General features: G+C 38.6%; 1 protein-coding gene across 3 annotated transcripts in view; it reads right to left on the minus strand.

Annotated features, from left to right (window-relative positions):
- Positions 1-26,832, minus strand: part of CTNNA1 (catenin alpha 1) — a 182,597-nt gene that overhangs the window by 100,705 nt on the left and 55,060 nt on the right. For all 3 annotated transcript variants that reach the window (XM_013052450.2, XM_013052451.2, XM_013052452.2), the window contains exons 4-7: positions 24,678-24,844; positions 23,832-23,951; positions 15,691-15,960; positions 12,396-12,599 (exon numbers count right to left, since the gene is read on the minus strand). In XM_013052450.2, coding sequence (XP_012907904.1) covers positions 12,396-12,599; positions 15,691-15,960; positions 23,832-23,951; positions 24,678-24,844 — 761 coding nt within the window. The remainder of the gene's footprint in view (positions 1-12,395; positions 12,600-15,690; positions 15,961-23,831; positions 23,952-24,677; positions 24,845-26,832) is intronic.

Raw genomic sequence — 26,832 nt, forward strand, 5'->3', positions numbered from 1 at the left:
CTGCCTTCAGCTCAGGTCACGATCCCAGGGTCCTGGGACGGAGTCCTAAACATCAAGTCCTACATCAGGCTTCTCACTCAGTGGGGAGCCTGCCTCTCTCTCTCCCCCTGCCTGCTGCTCCCCGTTTGTGTTCTCTCGCTCCCTCTCTGACCCAAAAAAAAAAATATATTTTCTTTAAAAAATAAAAGGAAGAAATTTTAACAGTCTAAGAAAATCCTGTTTTGAAAAAGCGGTGGAACGAAGGGTACCTTTATCACAACAGAAGTCACTAAGGGTACATATATAAACAACCAATTTTTTAAAACCAAAGAATTTTTCCATATATAATGGCTTTATCTATTCTTCACAGTAGAGATCTTTAAAAAAAAAAAAGGCAGGATAAAGAAATATGCTCTGCTTCCCAACAATAAGTGTATTTATTATTAAGAGCTTTAAAGACTGTAACTGGGTATCACTGATCAGATATTTATGACTTTTCTTATACAGTATTTCAGGTTATTTTATACAAAGGAATAATAAGCAATGTTCATATAGACACAAAACAAGGGCAAGCTAAAACATAAATATTTTCACTCCTAGAAGAGAAGTTTCATATTTGAGTCTACAAAACCAGTAATTCTCCCTCAAAGTAGAAAGAAGTAATTCAGGACAAGTATGCTCTGGTGTTCAATTTAAAGGACAACTAGCAAGGAAGGCTTGAAATAAGATGCTACACTGTATTCTATTTGGTAGACAATTACAAAATGCAAATTTTTTACAATACCAGAAGTCAGACAATCTGCAACTGGAGTAAACCCAAAACAAGAGGCCAATCATTTAAACACATCTGAAAATAACACTTGTAAGACAATTTACTACCCAGATGTTGTTTTAGTATAAATTACTGAAAGAAAATACCTTTCTTATAGTATGTCTCCAAATCATGCCATTATGAAAAGATCCCAGTGCCACTCTCAGAGAATGACCAAACAAGATCAGTTCTCAGCAGTCTTTGGTTCTAAATATCCAATGTTGCACTTTAAAATAAAAAAGCTATTTAGTGACCATCAAACACTTACTTAGCAGTCGTGAGATATGAACACAGAGTCAACCCAAAATAAAGAGAAAAAATAAGGACATTCACTCAGAAAACATCACATTCTACAGACTTCTACCCTTCTAATTATATATTAAGACTGAGAAATATGAAAACCAAAGTAACTTTCAAGAAAGCAGGCCTGAAATGAGAGTGAAGTAAATTTCCTAGCACAACAGGCTAGACCTGTCTTTGGCAAGGACAGTTTGGAAAGTCAAGAGTTTTTGTTAAATACTTTATGTCCTCTAAAATATGTAATTTAAAAATAAATGTAAGGTCAGTGGGCAAAAATATTAAGGTAGAAAGATAAGCCTTAATTTTACATGTTTATCACATACCAGCATTCTAGATAAAAATAAACAGGTGACCTCCCAAAACAACTAGTTCGTCACATTTAAACAGGAACTATTTTAAATGAATTTCTCAGTATCAACACATGACAATTTTGCCAAAAGTAAAACATACTTTTTGGACCAAAAAGAATAAATGAGGAAAAGGAACTGTGTTACAAATGTATCTAAAACAGGGGCACCTGGGTGGCTTAGTGCATTAAGCCTCTGCCTTCAGCCCCACATCATGTTCTCTCCTCAGCAGGGAGTCTGCTCCCCGCCCCCAACCACCTGCCTCTCCGCCTACTTGTAATCTCTGTCAAATAAACAAATAAAATCTTTAAAAAAAAAAAAAAATTATCTAAAACAATGACAATTTTCCGGGTGCCTGGTTGCTTCAGTTAAGCGTCTACCTTCGGCACAGGTCATGATCCCAGAGTTCTGGGACCAAGTCCCCAACATCAGGCTCCTTGCTCAGTGGGGAGTCTGCTTCTCCCTCTCCCTCTGGCTGCTACTCCCCCTACTTGTGTGCTCTCTGTCAGATAAATAAATAAAATCTTTAATAAATAAATAAATAAATAAATAGGCACCTATTTTCAAGTCTATAGCACTTCATGCCTGTGTGGTTTTTTTTTTTTTTTTTTAAGATTTTATTTATTTGACAGAGATCACAAGTAGGCAAAGAGGCAGGCAGAGGGAGAGGGAGAAGCAGGCTCCCCACTGAGTGGAGAGCCCAATTCTGGGCTCAATCCCAGAACTCTGGGATCATGCCCTGAGCTGAAGGCAGAGGCTTTAAACCACTGAGCCACCCAGATGCCCCACACTTCATACTTTTATGTGCACATCAAATATGCTATCTATTTGGCCCTCCTCTTCCCTAGTTGAGGAGAGAAAAGACCCTTCTTGTCTGCTATGAGTTAAATCCCTGAACTAAAGATCATGCAGACATGGGGTGGTGCCACTTTGGTTCTTCACTATCAGAAGAGAGCAGCAAGAAATGGAGTTGTCACACAAAGCAGGAAGGACCTGCCACTCTTAAAGAGAGAGAACAGCCTCAGTCTCTGCCTGCACAGATCCCTGTTTACCTTGCTATGGCTATACTTCATTTACTGCTCTTTTCTTTTAAGGCATTTTCATATTTTTGCAGTACAACCATCTGTTACCCCATCTTCATGATTTTATTTCGTCTTATTTGATTGGTTCTCTGTGCCTTTAAACAAAATCAGGTGGAGGGGTAGCCATTAACAATCCAGTTTTATCTTGAGAAAGCAGCTCTAGGAAGTTACTTGATCAAGCTTAATAAGTCCTACTGTCTGGAAGCATCAGCTTATTGTCCACGGTCCATGGCATCACATATGGAAAGTCAGCAGGAGTTGCCCTGGATTAAAACTCAGAAGCCTCCTTTACCTGGGTATTATCATGGCCAACCAAGTTATCCCTACTTTCAGACTGTTTTGAAAATAGGTGGCTGGGTTTTGCTTCTGATTAAGAAGAATAAACCCAAACCACCCTATCACAATGACAGCATCTAAAAACCATGGACAGAATGCGCACAGAGTAGCAATCTGAGAACTGAAGTGAAAAAGGGCCAAATCTACAATTAGAGCTGTAGTCAACACTCCTCTCTCAGTAATCATTAAGAGCAAGCTGACAACAGACAGATAATAAATAAGCAATATATGGAAAAACTGAACCAACTGGATCAACCAATACCATCTACCAACTGGATCTAATTGACATTTATAAAAAAATCACCCTATCCAACAATAACACAATCCACACTTTCTTTCCAAAGGAAGACACAACATTCACAAAAGTAGCACGGGGCCGTAAAATGAACTCCAATAAGCAATTTAAAGAAATAAAATGATGTAAAGTATGCTCTTTGGTCATACTCAGTTTTAGTTAAACTAGAAATAAAAGAAATATAACAAAAAAATTTCCATCTAGTTACAAATTAAATAACATACTGCCAAATAATCCACTGGTCAGAGGAAGTCTCAAGGAAAAATTTTAAAATGTCTTGAACTAAACAAGACAGTAATGTATGGAATGCAGTCAAAGTAAACCTTGTATGAAAATCTGCCCTATGGGGCACCTGGGTGGCTCAGTGGGTTAAAGCCTCTGCCTTTGGCTCAGGTCATGATCCTGGGGTCCTGGGGTCCTGGGATCAAGCCCCACATTGGGCTATCTGCTCATCGGGGAGCCTGCTTCAGCCTCTCTGCCTGTTTCTCTGTCTACTTGTGACCTCTGTCAGAAAGAAAGAAAGAAAGAAAGAACGAACGAACGAAAAGAGAATCTGTCCCATATCTTTATTAAAAAAAAAAAAGAAGAAGAAGAAGGTCTCAAACAGATAACCTGAATTTTCACCTCAAGAAACTAGAGAATAACAGGGCTCCTGGGTGGCTCAGTTGTTAAGTGTCTGCCTTCAGCTCAGGTCCTCATCCCAGGGTCCTGGATCCTGGGATCAGAGTCCCTTATCAGGCTCCTTGTTCAGCAGGGAGCCTGCCTTTCCCTCTTCTCTTCCTGTGGCTCCCCCTGCTTGCACTCTCTCTCTGTGCCAAATGAATAAATAAAATCTAAATAAATAAGTAACACCTTAAAAGAAAAAGAAACCTAAAAATCCAGATGCATGAAACTAAGGGGTCTAAGTTTACTTTTAAACCTTTTTATTATGGGGGCGCCTGGGTGGCTCAGTGGGTTAAGCCGCTGCCTTCCGCTCAGGTCATGATCTCAGGGTCCTGAGTTCGAGCCCTGCATCAGGCTCTCTGCTCAGCAGGGAGCCTGCTTCCCCCTCTCTCTCTCTCTGACTGCCTCTCCATCTACTTGTGATTTCTCTCTGTAAAATAAATAAATAAAATCTTTTTAAATAAATAAATAAATAAATAACCTTTTTATTATGACCATAGGAAACATTATCCAAGAAATGTGGGGCAAAATATAGAAGAAAATTTATACTGCCTCTCACCCTACCCTAGTGACAATTACTAATATTGATACATTTAGAGGTTTAATCTTTTAATCCAAAAACATTTTTTGATATAAAATCTTTTCAAGGCTGCCCAATATCTGAAGAGTATAAAATAATACCAAGGATAATCTCACAGCCATCTCACGGAGGTTAAAACCTGACTCATCTGCAGCCTGACACTGGGCATGCTTTCATATCTACTCCATCATCCTTATTCTCAAGAGACCATTCCACTATTGCTCCATTAGGCCAGCAGCATTTCATTTAATACATAAACATGCGTCTTTCTGTATATAGAAGGTTAAAAACTTGCCTGTTAAATACTGCAATATGTAATGCCTGAGTAGCACACACGGAAGAAACTTTAACCTCTCCAAAAGCAACAGAAAATATAACGTGAGGAGAAGGTCCTCCTCAGCGTTAAGAAGGTCTTTTAAATCTCTCACTTCCCATCGTGAGAAAAATCAATATTTGACAAAAAAGATTTCCAAATTAAATAAATGCTGCTTCATCGATAGAAACAAGTCTTACACGTGCTCAAATTCTGCATTCAATGCAACATCTATTTATGTCTAAATTCTCCCAAATATGCTAGGCAGCTCACAGAAAAGCTTACACTAACAAATCAATAAAAATCATATCCAAGCACCGCTACAGAACTGTGGTCTAGCATTACAGGTGAAAGTTTATTACAGGAAACCCACAGGTTCAAACAAAGATGTAAATCAAAGCATATTGTAAAACAAAACTCAGCCACAGGGTACCTGGGTGGCTCAGTGGGTTAAGCCTCTGCCTTCAGCTCAGGTCATGATCTCAGAGTCCTGGGATCAACCCCCAAGAGCCTGCTTCCGCCCCCCCCACACCCCCCACCCCACCCCACCCCCCGCCCGGCCTCTCTGCCTACCTGTGATCTCTCTGTGTCAAATAAAGTCTTTAAAAAAAAAAAAAAAACTCAGCCACATAGCTACACATCACAGAGCCAAATGAAACATCTATGACACTCAACATCAGAAAGTGTAGCTTGGGAAGACACTAAAAAGCTTTCCTGCTTGGCTCACTTCGAACAGATATATCAGACCTGGGTTTATCTTATTTAGGGTGGAGTATTTAATTTCAGAATAGTCATTTATGAAGTAGTACAGTGGAAAGCTCTGCATCCATTAATGATAATGATGTAAAACCACATTTGCTGTAGTAAAGATGCACAATGATAAACGTACTGAGAGCTCAGACTTTCAGGACAGAAATTTCCGCTGTATGTGTATGTACTTTTGAGCAAATAACAACTCAATACGGGTTATTATGGCAGTAAATCAGGTAAAAAAACATTTGTCTTTTAGGACAATGGCTGGCATATGGTACAGATTAAAACAGTACAAATAATCCTTATTTTTACTGTTAATAATAGAAGAAATGGTAAGATAAGAATTGTTTTGTGTGTGTACCTACATATGCACGCATGCTTACACACGTACACACATATGCACAAAGTATAGAATACATGGTAGGATTACATGTGATCTATAACGAACTTAGAATTATAATCAGAAAAAGTAAGCTATTCTAATTCTGAATATAATAAATGCAGCTACAAAATAATGTAGTAGCAAGCTCTGTCAAGACTCCTTCAAAGGCTGGGAAGCTCTGGATATGCTAAAGTGATTCCAGGAAGGCATCTGCAAAACTGAGAAGAGATTAGCATCTAAATTAAGTGCTTCCCTTCACTCAAAGTAAGTGAATATTAAATGCATCCTATTCATACATTCCATATCAAACTATTAACCAAATCAAATAAAAATTTTATGTCTGCTATATTAACATAATCAAACCCCTAAAATACATACCCAGTGCAACACAAAAACAAACAAAAATGCACTCTTCTTTTAGGATCCTACTACCAATGCATCCAATGTTTTTTAGGCAAGAACAAAGATAAAATTTATCTTTAAGCAACATCATCATCACCAGGTTCTAAACTGTACGAATTTTCTTCTGTCTAAAACTATACTTTAAGGTATTAAAAAAAATACAAACTATGATAGTTACCATGTAACAGATATGCTACCATTTTGGACATTCAATGAGGAGGTTGAACTTTTTTATCTACCCACCTTCGCTGGCTGATTACTCAGAAGTCAGAACTACCCAAGAGATATACAATGTGACCAAGTAACAAAAACTTCATATACTTTTAAACATTCTAGTAGAGGTAAATAAACAGGTAAAAAATAAATTTAAGAAGAGATTATATTTAACCATATTCCCATCCTTTTCTGTGTACTCAGTCTTTGAAATAATGGCAAGGAGTTTATACTTATAGCACATCTCAGTTTAAACCAGTTACATTTCAGCTACTTGACGGCCACATTTGGCTACTGGCTACCACACTGAATGGCACAGAGCTAGAGCTCCTCAAGCCCAAAGCCTGTGTTTGTCATCAATCCTAAATCCTGACTCCAGTCAGTCAACACAAGACCATAAACCACTGACCCAGACTGCTCAGGACAAAACCAAACGGAATTCATTTCAAAGGCTGAGGGTTTTCTCTATTTCAGATACTGTGTTACGTATTTTCAGATGTGGGTGATAAGGGGTAGGAAGGAGGAGTTTGGTTTATCTATTTTTTGAGAGGTCAGGGGGCTTGAAGATGAGTGTGGTAACAGAAACAAGCATGGTCACAGTAAATTCTACTACTGGGAAAACAGCTCAAAGCACATGCTCTAATAAAGGGAAAAAGGAACATATTGACGATCAGCATATCCCTCAGCAGAATGAAGTGTGAAATACAGAATTCAACTGCATAAAGTACAAGGCTCTTCAGAATGTTGTTTTTCACTGGCATTGAAATAACTTCAGAGAACATTCTAACATACAAGTGAGCTCCAAAGGCAGCTATGTTTTTAAGAAAGAAAAAATTTAACCCATTAACCTCTCAGCTTGTTCCAATGCATTAATGTAAAGGTTTGAACCCTAATTATATAAATATTTTGTTTATATGTGGGGAACAGTACGAGGGTTAAAATTAATTTTAAATAAAATTTAAAAAAAACACACACTACATACAAGAAAGGGAAACTAACTGGAATGCCTATTCCTAAATGTTAATATTGGTGGTTCAGTAATTTAATGATACGTATGACTTTCAATTATGAAAAACTAAAGTGGTAACAATACTTTTTCAACTTCAATTATATTTCAATTTCAATCCATTCACTTTTAAGCCTTTTAAGATTATGACACCCATCCAAGCTGTTTTTCTTTTTCTAGAACCCTTCCAGGAAGGAGACAGAGCAGGAACAAATTAGACTTAACCACAATAACCACATTTCATTTCAAGGAAACCTGGAAGTCATTTGTGGAACTACAAAGATCCACTGAATGTCAAAAGACCTCTATTGTCATGCATCTGAGTCATTTCCATAATGTTCTGTAAGTAGGGGTCAAATGTATTACTTTTAACATCAATATCTCTTAGCTCTCTGTACAGTAAGTTAGCAATACAGCCAAGAGTAACCTCCTACTCTTTAAACCACAACGCAAACAGGAGCATTAAGTCTGTTGCCCTCCTGGCCCTTGAAGCCTTTAAAAGGGAGTTTGGCTCTCACCTCATGAATCAAATTTAACTCTACTGTGACGCAGGACACCACTTTCCCTCACTGCTTATTTCAGAATACTTGGCTTGATTTTTTTTTTCTACAAACGTCATTATATACTGAGAGATCTAAAGGAATTAGTCATAAACCCCCCAGGGTCTCCTTCCCTATAACCTTCTAGAATATAAGGCCCATAAGAGCAAGGATCTTTTGATTTTTTTCCACTATTAAATATTAAATATTAATTCCTAGCACTCTGAATATACAAAATTGTCTATTTCATTCATCCCATTTCAGCACGGAGTTAGTCTGTAAAGCAATCACTCACACAATACCACTTCTAGTATTGTAACAATGCCTGAAAGTATTTTTTAAATAGGTCCTGTCATTCATTCATTCATTCATTTTAGAGCGGGAGTGCAGAGGGGCCGAGATAGAAAGAGGGAGAATCTTTGTTTTTATTTTAAAGATTTTTTATCTATTTACTTGACAGACAGAGATCATCAGTAGGCAGAGAGGCAGGCAGAAAGAGAGAGGGGAGGAAGCAGGCTCCCTGCTGAGCAGAGGCCCAAGGTGGGGCTTGATCCCAGGACCTGAGCAGAAGGCCAAGGCCTTAATCCACCCAGGCGCCTGGGAAGGACAATCTTAAGCAGACTCCAAGCTCAGTCACCCAGATGTCCCAGTTCTTGTCTTTTATAAGTTTAAACACAGTTGCAGAAATTATATGGATAAAGAAAATACAAGTAAGCAACAATTCAAGGAAGTCAACAATTACGTACAAACTTCATGCAGCAAAAAAATAATGCAAGATGGTGCAGTCTGAAAGAGCCTTCAGCAAATAGATGGGAGGAAAAAAATGTGAGCCTTTAAGCAAGAGCAGATTAAGTTTTCAAGAAGTAGGAAGAGAATCTGCAACACAGAATGAACTATGTTCTACTGAAGATATATGAGCACAGACTTGCCTAAACAAGCAGAACAGACCAGACAACAACAAAAAAAGTATGTAGACCCTAGAATAAAGCAATGGCAGTAGAGACAGTAGGGACAAATGCAATAAAATACCAGAGGAGTTTCTCCACTTTAACCACATGATGGAGTCACCTGAGGAACTTTAAAAAAAAAAAAATACCGTCACCTGGGGATGCCTGGGTGGCTCAGGTTGTGATCCCAGGGTCCTGGGATGGAGCCCCATATCACTGGGCTCCCTGCTCTGTGGGTAGTCTGCTTATCCCTCCCCCTATGCACTCCCCCCACCCAACTCTTGTGCCCTCACCTAACCTCTCTCTCTCTCTCTCTCAAATAAATAAAATACTTAAATTAAAAAAAAAAATACTGTCGTCTGGACCTCAGTTCAATGACCCTGATTTACATGGGGTACAACCCAGACATCAAGATGTTATAAGTTCCCCATGAATTCTAATGTGCATCCAAAGTTCAAAATCATTGCCTTAGAGGAAAAACCAATGGAAATCTAGTAAATGACCACACAGGATAAAGAAGGAAGACTAGAGATGATAACAGGACTTTAAGAGTATGTACCTTAAAAAAAAATGACATGGCTGAGAGAAGCCTGGAAATGGAAAAATATATATCTGTATCAGGGGGGCCTGAGTGGCTTAGTGCATTAACTGGCCGACTCTTGGTTTCGGCTCAGGTTATGATCTCAGGGTCATGAGACTGAGCCACACAGTGGGCTCTGCACTCAGATGGGAGTCTGCGTCTCTCCCTACTCCTCTCCCTCTACCTCTGTCCCTCCCCCACTCATGCACAGGCAGGCACGCACTCTCAAATAATAAAAATAAAAAATAAAAATACAGGGCGCCTGGGTGGCTCAGTGGGTTAAAGCCTCTGCCTTCAGCTCAGGTCATGATCTCAGGGTCCTGGGATCGAGCCCCACATCAGGCTCTCTGCTCAGCAGGGAGCCTGCTTCCTCCTCTCTCTCTGCCTGCCTCCTCCTCTCTCTCTGCCTGCCTCTCTGCCTACCTGTGATCTGTCTGTCCAATAAATAAATAAAATCTTTAAAAAAAAAAATACATCAGCCACTCTGTACTTGACCACTTTGTCTACAAAGTTTCATGCAGTGAACCAGTTTTAATTAAGCCAGAGTATCTTAATTTTCCATGTATCATAATTATTTGTCTAATATTTTTAAGAGAAATAATCAAAACTTAAAGTGAGGCATTTTTTAAAAATCAAAGTAGAGCTAAAGAATGTAAAATAAATCTTTCATAAACACCTCTCAGGTTTCCCAGATAGAAATAATCCCATTCTCCTTGCAATCCCCATGCCAGTTTAGCACTCCCCATAAATGCTCTGTAGAGACCGAGTATTAATTAGAAGGAAAAGACCTAACCTGGTCATTGTCACTTGAATCAATACAAGGGAACTAAGTATTTTTATCTTTAGGAAAAACACGTCCAGAAACCACCTTCTAAAATACAATCTGAATCCCAAGATAATTTCTACCACAATCTTAAATTTCAGCCAAAGATCATTGTTCTAGCTTTCACCTACATAATAAAATGTTATGTAAGAGTGATATTATGCTCTCCGCAACTCCAAGTATAAATCAGTGTCTCCTACCTTTACTTACATCTGTGTCATGAACTGAAAATAGTATTTGTTTGACACTCTGGAGAGAAACTAGATGATTACTCAGAGAGGACTAGGCCAAGATCCAATCAACCCCAAGACTCAAGGGATCGTTAGGAAGTTCTTATATGCAGAATAGTTAGGAAGATCGCATACAGAACAATAAGAAATTTATCATATATTCTTCCTAATCAAAGACTGTTTTTAAAGCATTTTCCTATTCATAACTACATTTGATATTTTTGTACCACTTCAGTACTACATGTGATAGTAGAAAACGCATCCTCACATATACCAAGTCCTTTGTTTCCCTATTTAAAACTCTAATATCGTGAACCATTCTTATTTTCTGTTTTCAACCTTAGGTACAGATTTTTAAATGTGCCCCACATTTTCACTGACTTATCAACTGATTTTTCCATTTGATTTAACTAAGCCTCTAATCTCACTGCATACAATCAAAACATGGCAATAGTTTAAAAAAAACTCAGTATGCTTCACTAATTTCACAATATCGTCGAAAAAAGATAAACACACTAAAGCTTTCATCATCACCCTAGGAATTCCATTATGACTTACCATTATATGTTCACTTATATACGCATATACGTGAACAAGTAAGATGTATTGCAAATGAATACATAAAAAAATACCAGATCTTTTCCTGAAAAGCATTAAACAACCAAAAACCACTGGTGATAACCAGTCTGTGTTGTTCCCTTCCCTTGAAAACGATTTTAAGATTTTATTTATTTATTTGTCAGAGAGAGAGAATACAAGTAGGCAGAGTGGCAGGCAGAGGCAGAGAGGGAAGCAGGCTCCCCGTTGAGGAAGGAGCCGGATGTGAGACTAAATCCCAGGACCCTGGGATCATGACCTAAGCTAAAGGCAGTGGCTTAACGACGGAGCCACCCAGGTGTCCCTAAAATGATTTTATATAAATTTTGTTTAACTTATTCCTTTCCTGCAACAGTAAATATTGGGTGCAAGGTCTAAATTATAGTAACTCTAAGCATTAAATAACTGGAATGACAGAAGTATCTGGGAAGGAAAAAGGAAGGTAATGACCACAGAGATAAAAATCAGCAAGTAAAGTATTATTTATAGAAAAAAAAATTTTTTTTTACAGCACTCGTTTTTAAACACAAACCCTAAAAATTCAAAACCACTACTCAGTTCACCTAATACAGCTGTAGTTGGTAATTACCTCTTCTTATGACATTCTACATGGTTCATGAAAAAAACTACCAACTATAAATATATTCAGCACATCCTTTTGCCTAAAATTAGATGGCAGCCTAAATGTGATAATGGAATTTTAGGGAATAAAGGTCATTATCCTTACTACATGGACGCTAAGGTATTTAGAGCTGAACCAACACAATGTCTGCAACTTACATCCAAATGTTAAATGGAAAAAAAGGCTGTGTGTGTGTGTGTGTGTCTATAAAATAAACAACACAGGGGCGCCTGGGTGGCTCAGGGGGTTAAAGCCTCTGCTTTCAGCACAGATCATGATCCCAGAGTCCTGGTTGGGATCTCTGCTCAGCAGAAAGCCTGCTTCCCCTTCGCTCTGCCTGCCTCTCTGCCTACTTGTGATCTCTGTCAAATAAATAAATAATCTTTAATTTAAAAAAAAAAAGAAAGAAAAGAAAGAAAAAAGTTGGGAGGAAAGGGGAACATAGAAAGCCACTTACTTTTTTATTCATTCCTTGAAAAATCTGCCCCATCCTAATGGGCCAAGCAACCAAGAGCACACTTGCCATTTTTAGTTAAAATATCTCAGATCCAGCATCTGTTACACTCTCACTTAAAAAAAAAGTTCTGATACTCACATTGCCCATGTACTCTGAGAGCAGGTCCTGAAGGGCCTGGCGTACAGCATTACATTCAGCCACAATTCTCTCACGCCGGTCATCACGCGTGCACGATGAGTCGGCCATCAGGGCAGCCCCACTAATGATGCTTTCTAGGCGCTCCTCCAGGGAAGGTCTAAAGCGCTCCTCACTGAAGCTCAAGGGGTCCACAATGATTTGTTTCTGTAGAGAAAGTGTTAACTGAATCTTAGTGCTGATCATGTTCACTCCATTATTAACGAAGGTGAGCAAAATGTTGATTAGGAACATCAAGATTTAATACAAATATTCCAATGCCTAAAATAAAGTTACACTTTTTGTTAGATTCTGAAAGAAGGTACTGGAAGCAATACTATCCAGCTGAATGGGGCTTCAGTAAGACACCATACCACAAAATGCAAACACAAGTATGTCAGCATTAAAATCATGTTCACACTACTGAATCTGAACATCTACATGTCAGCCTCTACAGTATTAGTAAAATAATAATTGTAAGGAAATAAGTTAGCTCTTTTCCTTTTCCATATACAGAGTATAAAACTGCTACATGACATGAGAACTGTTTCACAGCAAAAAAAACAATAAAAACAGACAGATTTCTGTCCTCAGTTTCAGAAAGGAATGCATTTATCATCAATTCCAATCTATTTTCCTCATCGTATACATCTACCAAATTTTATAGATAATACAGTCTCATACTCATCCTATAAGGTCTAAATTAGAGACTCTCTGCTTAAAGACTTCAAGGTAATCTGTAAGACATGATAGCAATCCATTCCAAGAAAGCTACTCTGTGAGATATAACTGCCCCAGTAAGAATAAAAACTTCCTCTGTCTCTTCACTCCCATGACTCCACTTAAACCCAGCTTTACCAGTGAGGACAGGTCAGAAGCGAGCTTTAGGTACAAGGGTAAACATCAATACCTCCAGGACAGCAGCTACTGGCCTCCCTCCAACTTTTCCGTTTAATACAATTTATCCTCACACTGGTAAATGTCTGTGCAAATATTGTGCCTTTCATTTTTCTTTATGGAGACTATTCTTACTGATTTCAAGTTAAATGCCAAGTTTTTTCTTTAAAAAAGTTTGCCCTTTCCAGTAAGTATACATTTCTTCTTCCCATTCCCAAGAACCCTCAGTTTCAAAATTGAACATGCAAGGCGTCCAGTTCATTATCAACCTGCACATTTTAGCTGACCATTTTTCTTATCAGATTAAGTTATTACAGGATTTCTCTCGTTGGGGTGCCTGAGTGGCTTGGTCAATTAAGTGTCTGCTTTTGGCTCGGGTCATGATCTTGGAGTCCTGGGATTGAGCCCTCCACTGAGCTCCCTGTTCAGTGGGAAGTCTACTTCTCCCTCTGACCCTACCCCCTCTCATGCTCTCTAATAAATAAATAAAATCTTTTAAAAAGGGGGGGAAGGGCGCGCCTGGGTGGCTCTGTGGGTTAAACCTCTGCCTTTGGCTCAGGTCATGATCTCAGGGTCCTGGGATCGAGCCTCACAGGAGGTTCAGCAGGGAGCCTGCTTCTGCCTCTCTCTCTCTCTCTCTCTCTGCCTACTTGTGATCTCTCTCTCTGTCAAATAAATAAAAAATATTAAAAAAAAAAAAAAAGATTTTTCTTGTTAAAACTGAACACACAGGGGAGCTTGGGTGGCTCAGTGTATTGTCTCAGCCTTCCACCCAGGTCATGATCCCAGGGTTCTGGGACTGAGCCCCACAAGGGGCTCTCTGCTCAGCAGGGAGCCTGCTTCCGCCTCTACAACCCGCCCCCCACCCCGGCCCCGTCTCTCTGCCTGCCTCTCTGCGTACTTGTGATCTCTTTCTGTCAAATAAATAAATAAATAAAGTTCCTTGCGGGGGGTGGGGGGGACCAAACACACAATGCCTTCTGACCAGTAAGAATGAGGAATAAATGGTTACAGAATGTTAGAAGTCATTAAGCTGCAATGGGCCTGCAATCACTTCATCCAACCCCCTCATTTTATGAAGTCTCACCCTAGTCCTAAGAGGTTAAGTAGCCCCTGACAATTAAAACTCAAGTCAGGGCAAAATGTAATCCTTAGTGCCTTCAAAGAGGCCCAATACCTAAGACTGCAAAATCTAAGTGGAGTGGAAAAAAGGGTCACTAAATTTTAAGATGAATCATTTAATGATTTAACATTTAGTTATTTAATGATTAAAACTCCCAAGAAAAAGTCGATTCTAACACCATGGTCTGTAGAATTAACACTGTCTTTATGATTTATGAAGTCACAAATCGTCATGTGTATAAGCAATGTTCAGTTACACATGCCAAAATAAAGGGTCAAAAGGAAGAAAAGGAAGGTCAAAGGAGGAAAATATAAAGGCAAGGAAAAACTTAAAAATAAAATGCACTCCACTATGTAGATTCTCTACTTCAAAGCATTCCTACTTATGAAAGGATAATGGCCACATGGAAGGCAATTTTCTGTTATGTTAATCAAAATAATAATAAAAATGATGATGATGATGTAACCCAACAGTGGGTTTAGAATTAAAACAACAAAAACTAAAAAAAAAAAAAAAAAAAAAAACCTGCTGCCATCTACTGGAAGCCATGAAGTATTGTGGGTAGAAGTTAAAAAAAAAAAAAAAAAACCCAAAAAACAAAAACCACCAGAAAGAGTTGATATATAGGACAGTGTGTACAGACAATCTATACACAGAACAGATCCAGGGCATCAACTATAAAACATAACTATATGGAAGTACACTGAGTATTTTAAACCCAAATTTGCTTCCACTTGATTAAATTTCATATATTACTACAATTTAATCACTGAGAAGTGCACCTAGGCAGACAAGTAAGATTAACGTGACAACACTTCTGTCGTAATCACTTATGATATATCTGTCTTTTCCACTAGACTGTGAGCCCCTGGAGGACAAGTCTGCACCCACTCTGCCTCCATCTCCCAAAGCTTTACATCTGCTGAAAGGTTAAAATCTTAGGTGAAATAAACCAAACTCATATCCTCAACAGATAATGATTCCATAGGAAACTAAGTTTCATAAAAAGAATTCAGAAGTTTAACAAAAGAAAAGAGAAACGGAAAGAAAAAGAAAAAAATGTTGTAAGCCCAGTCACGTTCAAGTAGACCAATGATTTCTAAAATTTCTTTTGACATAGATTGCAAATCTAGGTAGAAAATGAACTTTCATCAGAAACCATGATGACATTTCCCTAGAAACCTCTTAACTTTGGGCAGATGGTCAAGAATCTGAAGTTGCCACCTACGTATAACTTACATCAAAATTATTGAGTGCGTATGCCAGTTCTCCTCCTCCCCCACCCTGGTGCTGGGAAGCATCATCTGATGCAGTGGCTTGGGCTGCATTGGAAATGCCTGTGACCGCCTGCTGCAGCTGCTTATAGATCAGGTCTCTGTTAGCCTTATAGGCTGCAACATCCGGGTGCTGTAGGCATGCCTGGGACGCGGTATAGAGGATTGGAACATTTTTCTGCAGGATTCCTCTGGCTGCAGCCATTTGATCACGATGGCCCACATCTTTCAGTTCCTGTAAAACAAGAAATTGCAACAGTCTTTATGTGAGTTCTAGTCATAAAAAAATTTGTCAGTAAATTCTGAAAAGTGAGAAATTCTACACAACAGTTTCATGAATGTCTGGCTTCATAACAAAGGAGGTAGCATGGATTATAAGAATTCAAACATTTCAAAATCACTCAGACCTGGGCTTGAATCTCCAGCTCTATTTTTTCCTATTATGATCTTACTTAAAATTCCCACACTAAAGGCATCCAGCTGGTTCAGCGTAGAGCACGTGACTTTTGATCTCTGGGTTTTAAGTTCAAGCCCCATGCTGGATGTAGAGATCACTTAAAAATAAAAATCTCTTAAAAATAAAAAATAAAAATAGAAATCTCTTTAAAATCATCATACTCATTTTAACCTGCTATAAAATAGGAGCAATACACTTCTTCCATTGTCCTGAGGATCAAATGGGATAATGCATGTAAAGCACCTAACAGAGCACTAATTAAAAAGCAAAACATAAAACTGACTACCATCTTCATTACAACTATATAAAAATGTATGTACCTATTTCAACCGAATTAGAAAAACCATTCAGACACATTTAAACAGAGTTAAGATTTCGTTTGAGTATTTCTTTTTTATTAAGTTATAAAAATTCACTATAAGAGTTCTGCGAAATTGGGAAGGGATACCACAGGTGTACATGAACTACAACTTACAAGGATGTATGAGGCTACTCTTTCAAGTACACAACTCTGCACTCCCTTCCCTCCATTCCCCTGTCTCAAAGATGGCCTTGGGACGTAGGTCATTAATACACAAAGCAAAGGCTCAGGTGCTCCATGAGTTTTATTCAAAAGGTTTTCATTTCATTGTAATACTCTATGTACTTGTGGTCTTAAGTGAAACGATCCTTTCTCAATTTCCTCATAATTTTCTTTCTTTCTCAATTTCCCCATAATTATATTCCATAGTTTAAAAAAATTGAGGTTCCTGGCATGATTTCCAATACTGACATCTACTTGGTAGGCTGAATGGATGCACCAAGTGTCTAGTAAGTGATATCAAGTAAGGGACAAATAAGCAAGATGGGAAGAGGATATTTCAGGTATCCCACTGTTACCGCAAGAAACAACAGTGGGTGGGGGGGGGGGGCACTTAAGTCTTTAGTAAATGTGGATTACCCCACAAAAGAAAAATAGAAGTGGTAACTCTGACCATCAGATCTGCTCTATTTTATGTGTGAATTTGGAACATCAACGTTAATTGTGCCAACTAAATCCTACAATACAAATTTAAACGTCTTTAAAAAAGAGTATTACCTGTGTAAACAGTAAGAGAAAATTAACTAAGAAAGGCCAAAGTCAATAACTCAATTTGAAGCCATTTAATAACAGTTCATCTTTTTAGAGGAGTTTCTAATTAAGCATTAGAGACACCTAACTGGCTTCTTTTTTCTGATACTTCATCTAACTATTTATTTTAGGTTTGCATCTTCATTCAAACCTTGTATAATCTGACAGCTTACTTTTCCTCCTAGAATCCTTGGAATCTGAATTTGCAATAGCTCACAGCACTTCAAATGCCCCATAGCACAGTACATTAGGCTAAATATTCAGAAACAGGACCCTAAGGATTTAGAGAATCAGCGATCATTTCTAGACTCAAGCTATGACAGAGGGCTAAGGCTAACCATTACGTTTAAACAGATGGTACGCATGTTCTGTGTGGCATTTTCTAAATGTCTTGCTCTCCACCACCACCTCAGGGACTTAAAATCTTCTAGGGAGGCATTTGCCTCTAAGTACATATATTGTCCTCTGTTTTATAAGACGCTTTGCAAACAGCTTTAGAATTCTTCCTTAAGTATCTATAACCTAAATCAGTATAGTCTCTTAAAAGGTTACCAAAGAAATTTCTGGTCACCTAAAGCTAATAGGTGCCACAATTACTATTCAACACTTGACTTTCCTTAAGTCACTGCCTTGCTTGGTATGAGAAATTTTACCTTTCTAAAAACTAAACTAGAAACAAAACCTCACAGATTTAGAGAATTGACGATCATCTCAAGACTCAAGCTGTAACAAGGGGAAAAGTCTAACCATTATGCTTAAGCAGCTGGTGCACGCGTTGTGTGTGGCATTTTCTACACATTCTGCCCTCACGAAAATTTATGTCTGACAGACTCCTATTTACCAAATATGGGGCATATATTTCAACTTATGATGAAAATAACAACTAAATATCATTTGTCCTAATTGCTAAACTATTCTGCTTTTTCTCTTGAGAATAGTTTGCCATAACAAAGAAACCAGATTTTATTAAATAAAGATAGGAAAAATGGGCACCATCACAAGGCAGCACTTGATCTACTACCAGAAGAATAATAATCATTAAGTATTATCTTCCAAATATATAGTAGTGATAAGTAATCTGGATTGTTGAAAAAATGAGCTATTGAGGAAATTAATAGATTACTTATGAAGCTAGAGTCCCTTAATCCAACTTAGCCTTCAAGACCCCCAAACTGTAACAATCCAATTGTATGTTAAGCAGACTCAGGAACAAACAGAAAACATGAAAAAGAAATGATTACTTTCAACGTAATCTGAACTAATCATGCCACGCAGTGATCAAGAAATAAAAGCTAACTTATAAGTAATCTATAGCACTCTCTCTAACCCAAAACTAGAAGGTCGAGTAAAAAAAGTTTCCTCTCATTTCCCTCTTAACAATATAAAATTATAGCCATGTGATCAAATATCTTCTCTTAAATTCAAACAAAAATTACTTAAACAAAAGGTCCAGCCAGGGGAGCCTGGGTGGCACAGTCAGTAGAGCAACTGGCTCTTCGTTTCAGCTCAGGTCATGATCTCAGGGTTGTAAGATCAAGCCCTGAGTGAGGCCCCATGCTCAGTAGAGAGTCTGCTTGAGATTCTCTCTCCCTCTCACTCTGCCCTTCCTGTGCATGCCCTCTCTCTCTCAAACAAACATACATCTTAAAAAGGGGGCGGGGGGGCCATAAGCAAATCCAGCCAGTCCTGATTATTTACACTTTACTATCCATTACCACTGTGTCTGTTCAGGTTTTCAGAAAAAGAAATCATGAGGGATGCCTGCCTGTGTGGCTCAGTGGGTTAAGCATCTGCCTTCAGCTCATGTCATGACCCCAGGATCCTGGGATTAAACCCCATATCAAAATCCCTGCTCAGTAGACAGTCTGCTTCTACCTCTGCATGCTGCTCCCCCTACTTGTGTGCACTCTCTCTGAAAAATAAATAAAAATCTTTTTAAAATAAATAAATAAATAAATAGAGAGAGAGAGAGAGAGAGAGAGAGAGAAATCATGAAACTCAGAGTTCATTAGGTTTTTGGCAAATATCTCAACAAGCTCTATGTACCTGGTGGGTGGACTAATATAAACATCATAGTGTTCCATCTGAAGCAGACTGAGGAAACAGTGTTGACCACAGGAGGCACAGGCAGTCCTCCTTACCAGAAGTAGGGTCAATACCGGCCCATCCTTACCTCTGCCATCAATTTTACCCTTACACTCAAAGAAGAGTGTACAGCCTCATGGAAACCCAACACTCCTAGTGAGCAAATTATAATCCAGCCCAAGAAAATAACTGATTAGGACCAAACTTAGAACCCCATTCCAGGATGGATCTACAGTATAGCCAAATGGCTATTCACTTGTTCATTAAATATTTAAGGAACACTACCACAACCAGACAATGTTCTAGGCACTAGGGATTATAACAGAAATTTAAACAGACAAAATCCCTGTCCCTGGGGCCTGGGTTTAAAACCTGGCTCCACCTGATTAGATGAATGACCTTACCAAATTATTTAATCTTCCTGTACTACTACAGTTCTTTCATCTACAAAAATGAGTATCTGATCAATTATAGATCTACCTTATATTGTTTTGTAAAGATTAAATGAGTTTGTATTCACAAAAGGTTTATAACAGTGTTTAGCACATACAAAACACCTTTTTAGAGTTAATCATTATTATTTTCAGCAACATCCTCACCACCCCACCACCATATCATGCACCAGAAAAACCTTAAGGAGAAACAGATAAATTCCAAAGAGCCTGCAGACCTTATGAGGCTTAGCATTTCCTCAACGGGTGGTTGCTGATTAAATGATACAAGGGAGGCTAATGAAGCCAGTATATACATCACACCCAAATACTGTTCTTGAGGAAATACCCCTTTTCTGGACTAGGGGCTATCTGCAAAGATTAAGAGCCTGAACGAAAAGGTAAATTAATACTGCCATGCCTCAGAAAAGAAGAAAAAGTTAAAGGTGAAAACAGTCAAGGGGGGCTAAGCATACAGCAGTATAGGAATTCTGCCAGAAAACACACACTGTGAAAAAAGGTTGCCAGTTACCGAAGGAGACCAGTGGGCAATTCTAAAAGGGAGAATGAAGTTTCCACCAGGCTGGGAACTTAGGATCAAATAGCTGTTTAATTCCCAAGGAAATCACTAGTTTATAGGAATACACACCTAGACCCATGTCCTACAAAAGACTATTTTATGATCAGGAGTCAGAAAGGAGCCCACAGCCAGCCTATTCAGTGGATTCTACTGCAGAAGGTAAGGGCTAAAGGTTTAAGAATTAGTCCCAAGGAACACTATAAATGACCAGGACATGCTACAAACCCAAGATAAACTTTAAAATGGAAACATGCATCAATTAAGACACCAGCAGAGGGATGCCTGGGTGGTTCAGATGGTTAAGCGGCTGCCTTCGTCTCAGGTCATGGTCCTGGGGTCTTGGGATTGAGTACCGCATCAGGCTCCTTGCTCGGTGGGGAGCCTGCTTCTCTCGCTTCCTATGCCTGCCTCTCTGCCTGCTTGTGTGTACTCTCTCTCTCTGGCAAATAAATAAAATCTTGAAGAAAAAAAAAAAAGACACCAGCAAAAAACAAAAGAGTAAATCAAACATGGTTCAAGGACTATGCTAAAAAGATATGAAGAGGGGCACCTGGGTGGCTCAGTTGGTTAAGCGTCTGCCTTCAGATCAGGTCATGATCCCAGGATCCTGAGACCAAGACCCTTGTCGGGCTGGCTCCTTGCTCAGCAGGCTCCCTGCTCCCTTTCCCACTTCCCCTGCTAATGTCCCCTCTTGCTGTCTCTCAAAATACATAAATAAAATCTTTAAAAAAATAAAAACATAAGAAGTACAGAGAAAGTACATGGAAACCACAAGGCTGATACAGCACTTTGGCCTGATGAGACAGAGAGGCAGCAGTTACCAGAAACCAGGCAGCAAGGTGTATGGAGAATACCACCTGAAAGGGGCTCTGACTTTTAGCCACCATAATCATTAAGCAGGATGGGGAGCCAGGGGAATAAATCCCCAGCCTCACCCTTCTATCCCCTCTGATCTGCTGATGTTTCCACTGGCCAAACCCAAACAGGACCTAGAGGGCAGAGGAGCCCTAGATGCAGTCCAGACAGGTTGGGTTCCTGGGGCAGAGAACAAGATGAGTTAGGGTGAAATGAGATATGGAGGGGCAAATATAAGACCATCCAGTAAGTAGTAACTTCAAGATTTTAATGACATCTTATTTCAGAAATATTTAAAATTTACTGGATTTTGTTTCATTTTGTGTTTTAGTACATTGGGGATTTATGTTCAAGGAAGTCTTCATGTATTCACGGCGCACAGAATTAAAAAGTCAGGCACCATTACTTTAAAAAAAAAGAAAAAAGACCCCTTCAGGGGTCTAGGTCTGTGATTCACCAATCTTACAAGTACCATTACTTTTGAGTAAGTTTTTTCCATAGGATACAAAAGTCTGGTCTATCATTATGTTCTATCTCAAGAATATCATCAATTTACTTACTCTACTACTTTGCAAAGATAGCCAATATGGTGTCAGTCTAAACATTCTTACTTTCCTCAAATAGTAAGTTTTCATAAACAAAGATTAGACTAAGTTTTAAGACAGTGAAACTGTTCACCAAACTTTATTTTTTAAATATAACTAACATTTATTTCACATATTCAAATGAGAATTTAAATCATAAACATTATGCAAAATAAACTATGAACATAATTGGGCAAGCATGTCATATTTACAGAATTATACTACTGAACAAATACTCAGAACCGATCAGGCCCAGCAAAAAGAAAAAACTTACTTGTGATTTATGTGATGGAGACATAGGCCAACATGGGGATAAGTGATAAAAACATAATGAGCCCACAGAAACTAAATAACTTAGACAACACATCAAATCTAGGTGTAGTATCATGCATAATATTAAATAACGGATATGTAAAACCAGGATCTCATATGCGCAGATCCAGTCTGATCACAACCTAAGCTTGAAATATGCTTAATAACCTTATTAAATACCTTACGTACATTATTTATATCTTCTCAATCAGTGGGGTAAAGTTTTACACTGGTATAATAGAACCAAATGAAAGGTACTAAGAAGACTCCAAAGCTGAGGATAGCCTATATGGGACATTTACAGTACTGACTCCATTTTCCCCATGCCTATCAGAACTCTTGTTGGGTGTCCTGTCCTCAAGAAGGATACCTCCCCTAATCTCAGTAGAAGGGAGGTCTTCATGACTCTTCATGACATATAACTACTTTACTCTCACTAATGATTAATGAAGAATGGGTATGTCACACAATTCAGATTTAGGGCAAATCTGTTAGGGGCTTCTAGAACATTTGCTTATTAAAAAAAAAAAAGACATATGGAAGAAAACAGTTTTGTTCTTCTTGCTGGACATAGTGATGTGTACAAATAGCATGCCTAGAGCTTCTGTAGCCGTCCAGTGCCGGGGACACAAAACACAGCAATGCTGGAAAAGATCAAAACCCTGGATCCTTAAGGACATATAATCTATAACCTTAATCACCTCAAAAATCACATCTAATTTGGGACTTCTAATTGGTGAGAAAATAAATCCCCCAGCATTCAAGCAGTTTTGGAGCTGGGTTTTCTGTGAAATGTAGCATGAAATATCCTAACAGGTATCGCAAACAAGAAAAGAACTGATCTTTTCAGGGCTTTTGAAAAAGGACAAGCTTGATCAGAACTACAAAGTTTTAAGAAACTGGATGGTGACACGTGTGTCTCCCTTACAGCACAAACCACATTCAAAGCACTCTAAGTCCCAAAATTCCGAAAATGAGAACAATGATCCACATGCCACACAACACAAATTCATAACACAATGGAAACTACTAACGATGATAAGAAATACTTAAAAAGTGACCAAATATGGGGAGAGAATGGGGTTAGTTTCTCATAATCAAGTAATTCCGCTAATTTTCAACGGGCTTAAGGTTTTTTAAAAATCTGAAATGAGGGGCGCCTGAGTGGCTCAGTGAGTTAAAGCCTCAGCCTTCAGCTCAGGTCATGATCCCAGGGTCCTGGGATCGAGCCCCGCATGGCATCGGGCTCTCTCTTCAGCAGGGAGCCTGCTTCCTCCTCTCTCTCTGCCTGCCTCTCTGCCTACTTGTGATCTCTGTCGGTCAAATAAATAAATAAAAATCTTAAAAAAAAAAAAAAATCTGAAATTAACTCTACCACCAAATCAAGTTAATCCTTGAAGGCACATAACAAAGACCTTATTACCGCTCCAGACGCAACTGCAAACTGCTAAGGTATTTAAAGTAAGATTTTCATGAGAATTAAAATGGAAGCATAACATGAAAGCAACTTAATTACAGGTTTATTAACAATACAATACTAAAAGGATACTTACTTCATAAATTAAAGGTTTTAATAGAACTATACTGGCAGAGAGAGGTATCGGTACCTTCAGAAAATGTAAGTAAAATTGATTTTTCCCACTAGATCATAATATAAACAATTTTAATATACACCCAAGTCATGACTGTACCTGTTGTCTTTTGGCTGCCATAATGTTCAGTTTATCCACTTCAGGTTTTAGGGCTTTATACTGTATTCCTAAATCTTGTTCAGTGCCAGCATTCCTCAGTTTCAAGATACCTTCTTCTACCTATATAAAACATAACTCTAAATAAGAAAAATTCTAAACAAAACAAATCTGTATGTAAAAAAGATCTATACTGGGCACCTGGGTGGCTCAGTCGTTAAGCTCTGCCTTCGGCTTAGGTCATGATCTCAGGGTCCTGGGATCAAGGCTCTCATTGGGCTCCCTGCTTGGTGGGAAGCCTGCTTCTCCCTCTCCCTCTCCCCTTGATTGTGTTCCCTCTCTCTCTGTGTCTCTCTCTGTCGAATAAATAAATAAAATCTTAAAAAAAAAAAAAGATCTATACTATTTTATTCCTTTTAACTGCTACTCGGATAGCACTCTAAACTTTCTCTTCAGTTTACATGGCCCTCAAATATATGAGCAACTACTACATGGGATGATTATACTGACTGTTACCTAAAATGATAGAATTTAACACATCTTGGTTTCTCAACTCTGGAACTCCAGTAAAAGGAAATGCTTAATCACTACTGCAGAGGGAAGGAGTCAAAACAGTACTTTTGCTACAAGTTCTTCACTAAAAATCAAGACTACACAGGCTCATAGCACAGCCAGTCTGAGGTACAATTCGAGAAGAGCGGAAAATGGAAACTAAAAGAAAACATTCCTGCTCCACTTAGGTAAAACAAGTTCAAAACCAAAACAAACTAAGGAATGCTGAATTAACTATGGGCAGCAGAGCCTCACTGTGATGGAAAGAACAAATTACAGACACAGGCCTGTACTTACAACTTTCAGCTGAACAAGTAATTTGTAGACATCTGCCATGTCAGCCAAAATAAGCAGCCGGGTAACAGCAGAGAGCAAAGCTCGAGCTGCCCGAACCATGTTGCCACGCTTCACAGAAGAGCAGGGATCATCTGCAAACTCTCCTGCAGCAGTCTTCATCAAATCACCTGTTTTACAGCATGAAAAAACAAACCCATCAGGAATGAACCAAATAACTGGTCTACGTTTAAAAAAAATAATAACTCACACCTTGTATAGTTCATGCACAGAATTTAAGGGCTCTCATTTTTATTGTTTTGTTTGCTTTTGTTTGTTTTACAGCAATCACTTTAAAAAGCACCCTCATGTACTGCTGATGAAAACATAGTATCTGGAAAGTGATTTTGGTGCTATACATAAAGAGCCTGAAAAACACTCCTTTTCGGGGGGGCACCTGGGTGGTTCAGTTGGTTAAGTCTCTGCCTTCGGCTCAGGTCATGATCTCAGGGTCCCAAGATCAGGCCCCACTTGGGGATCCCCGCTCAACAGGGAGTTTGCTTCTCCTGCTCTCTCTCCTTCTGTTCCTCCCCACTTGTACTCTCTCAAATAAAATATTAAAAAAAAAACAAAAAAAACAACCATACACTCCTTTCCTCAAAGGAGCATTACATGTATCCTAAGGTGTGGGAGGGATTTCAGTGGGGGAAAAAAATGGATCTAATGTGATCTACCTTCATATCCACAGAATGATACAGAAACACAGCAACTGTTATGGAAGACCTCCACACTACATTAACCACCTCAAGAGAGACTTACTGGCATATGAAGACAAAGCTGAGTCAATGACTCATTCGTTTTCCTCAGAGTAAAACAATGACAACAGCTCAAATGCACAATATGCACCTAGTTAAGTAAATTATGTTATATCCTACAATTGACTACTATATAAATATTAACATATATATGAAAAAATGTTAACATTTATGATGAAACGATAAGCATAAAGAAAACAAAACATGTATGTAACGTGTTTTTAAAAACAGGGAGAGAAAAGACTGGAATCCAAAGGCAAGTAACAGTTACACTAGGTTATAATCTGACTCTTAACATTATTCTGCACTTATAAAAACATTTTCTATAATGAGGAGGTATTATATCCATAATTTTTTTTAAGATTTTATTTATTTATTTGACAGAAATCACAAGTAGGCAGAGAAGCAGGAAGAGAGAGAGAGGATGAAAGAGGCTCCCTGCTGAGCAGAGAGCCCAATATGGGGTTCAATCCCAGGACCCTGGGATCATGACCTGAGCTGAAGGTGGAGGCTTAACCCACTGATCCACCCAGATGCCCTATATCCATAATTTTAAAAACTACACTAACAACATATACAATACAGGGGCGCCTGGGTGGCTCAGTGGGTTAAGCCTCTGCCTTCAACTCAGGTCATGATCTCAGGGTCCTGGGATCGGCCTGTATCAGACTCTCTACTCAGCGGGGAGCCCGCTTCCCCTTCTCTCTTTGCCTGCCTCTCTGCTTGTGACCCCTCTCTCTGTCGAATAAATAAATTTAAAAATATCTTTTAAAAATAATGAATTTTTAAAATAAATAAATTTTAAAAGACGTTATTGTAGGATACTAAAATGAGCTCATTCTTTCATCTATTTACTCAACAAATATTTGCGTACCCACTATATATCAAAGTCTGAACTAGGTGTCAATGATAGAGCACACAGGAAACAGCCCATCTTCTCATGGAAGTCTGGGGGGGGGGGCAGACAAGCAAACAATTAAAGGCTGATTAAGACAAAGGGCCTGGACTCAAAGGGCTCACAAATCAGCGAGTATTACAATGCAATCAGAAATTCTAACAGCCTTGTGGACAAGGGGCTATGGGATAGTAAAAACTATTTACTCATGAAGAATTTGTCTCAAAAGCCTTGCAGAAAAAAATATGTACATTAAATATTAATATTAAATAAGAGATATTGGCCTTAACCAATAAAAAGAATTTCACCTATGTATTGAGAGCTTAGTACAGACAAAAACCAATCCACTGCTGGGGATACAAAGAACAAGATTATCTGTTTTCAAGTGGTTTATAATTCAGAAAAAGAAGAATGTGATCACACAGAAATTATGTGGCATTTTAACACAAGAGCTGTATGAAAGACAAAA

This window comes from Mustela putorius, unplaced genomic scaffold, assembly GCF_011764305.1.
Source record: "Mustela putorius furo isolate JIRA1106 unplaced genomic scaffold, ASM1176430v1.1 tig00000145_pilon_pilon_pilon, whole genome shotgun sequence".
Taxonomy (NCBI): Eukaryota; Metazoa; Chordata; class Mammalia; order Carnivora; family Mustelidae; genus Mustela; species Mustela putorius.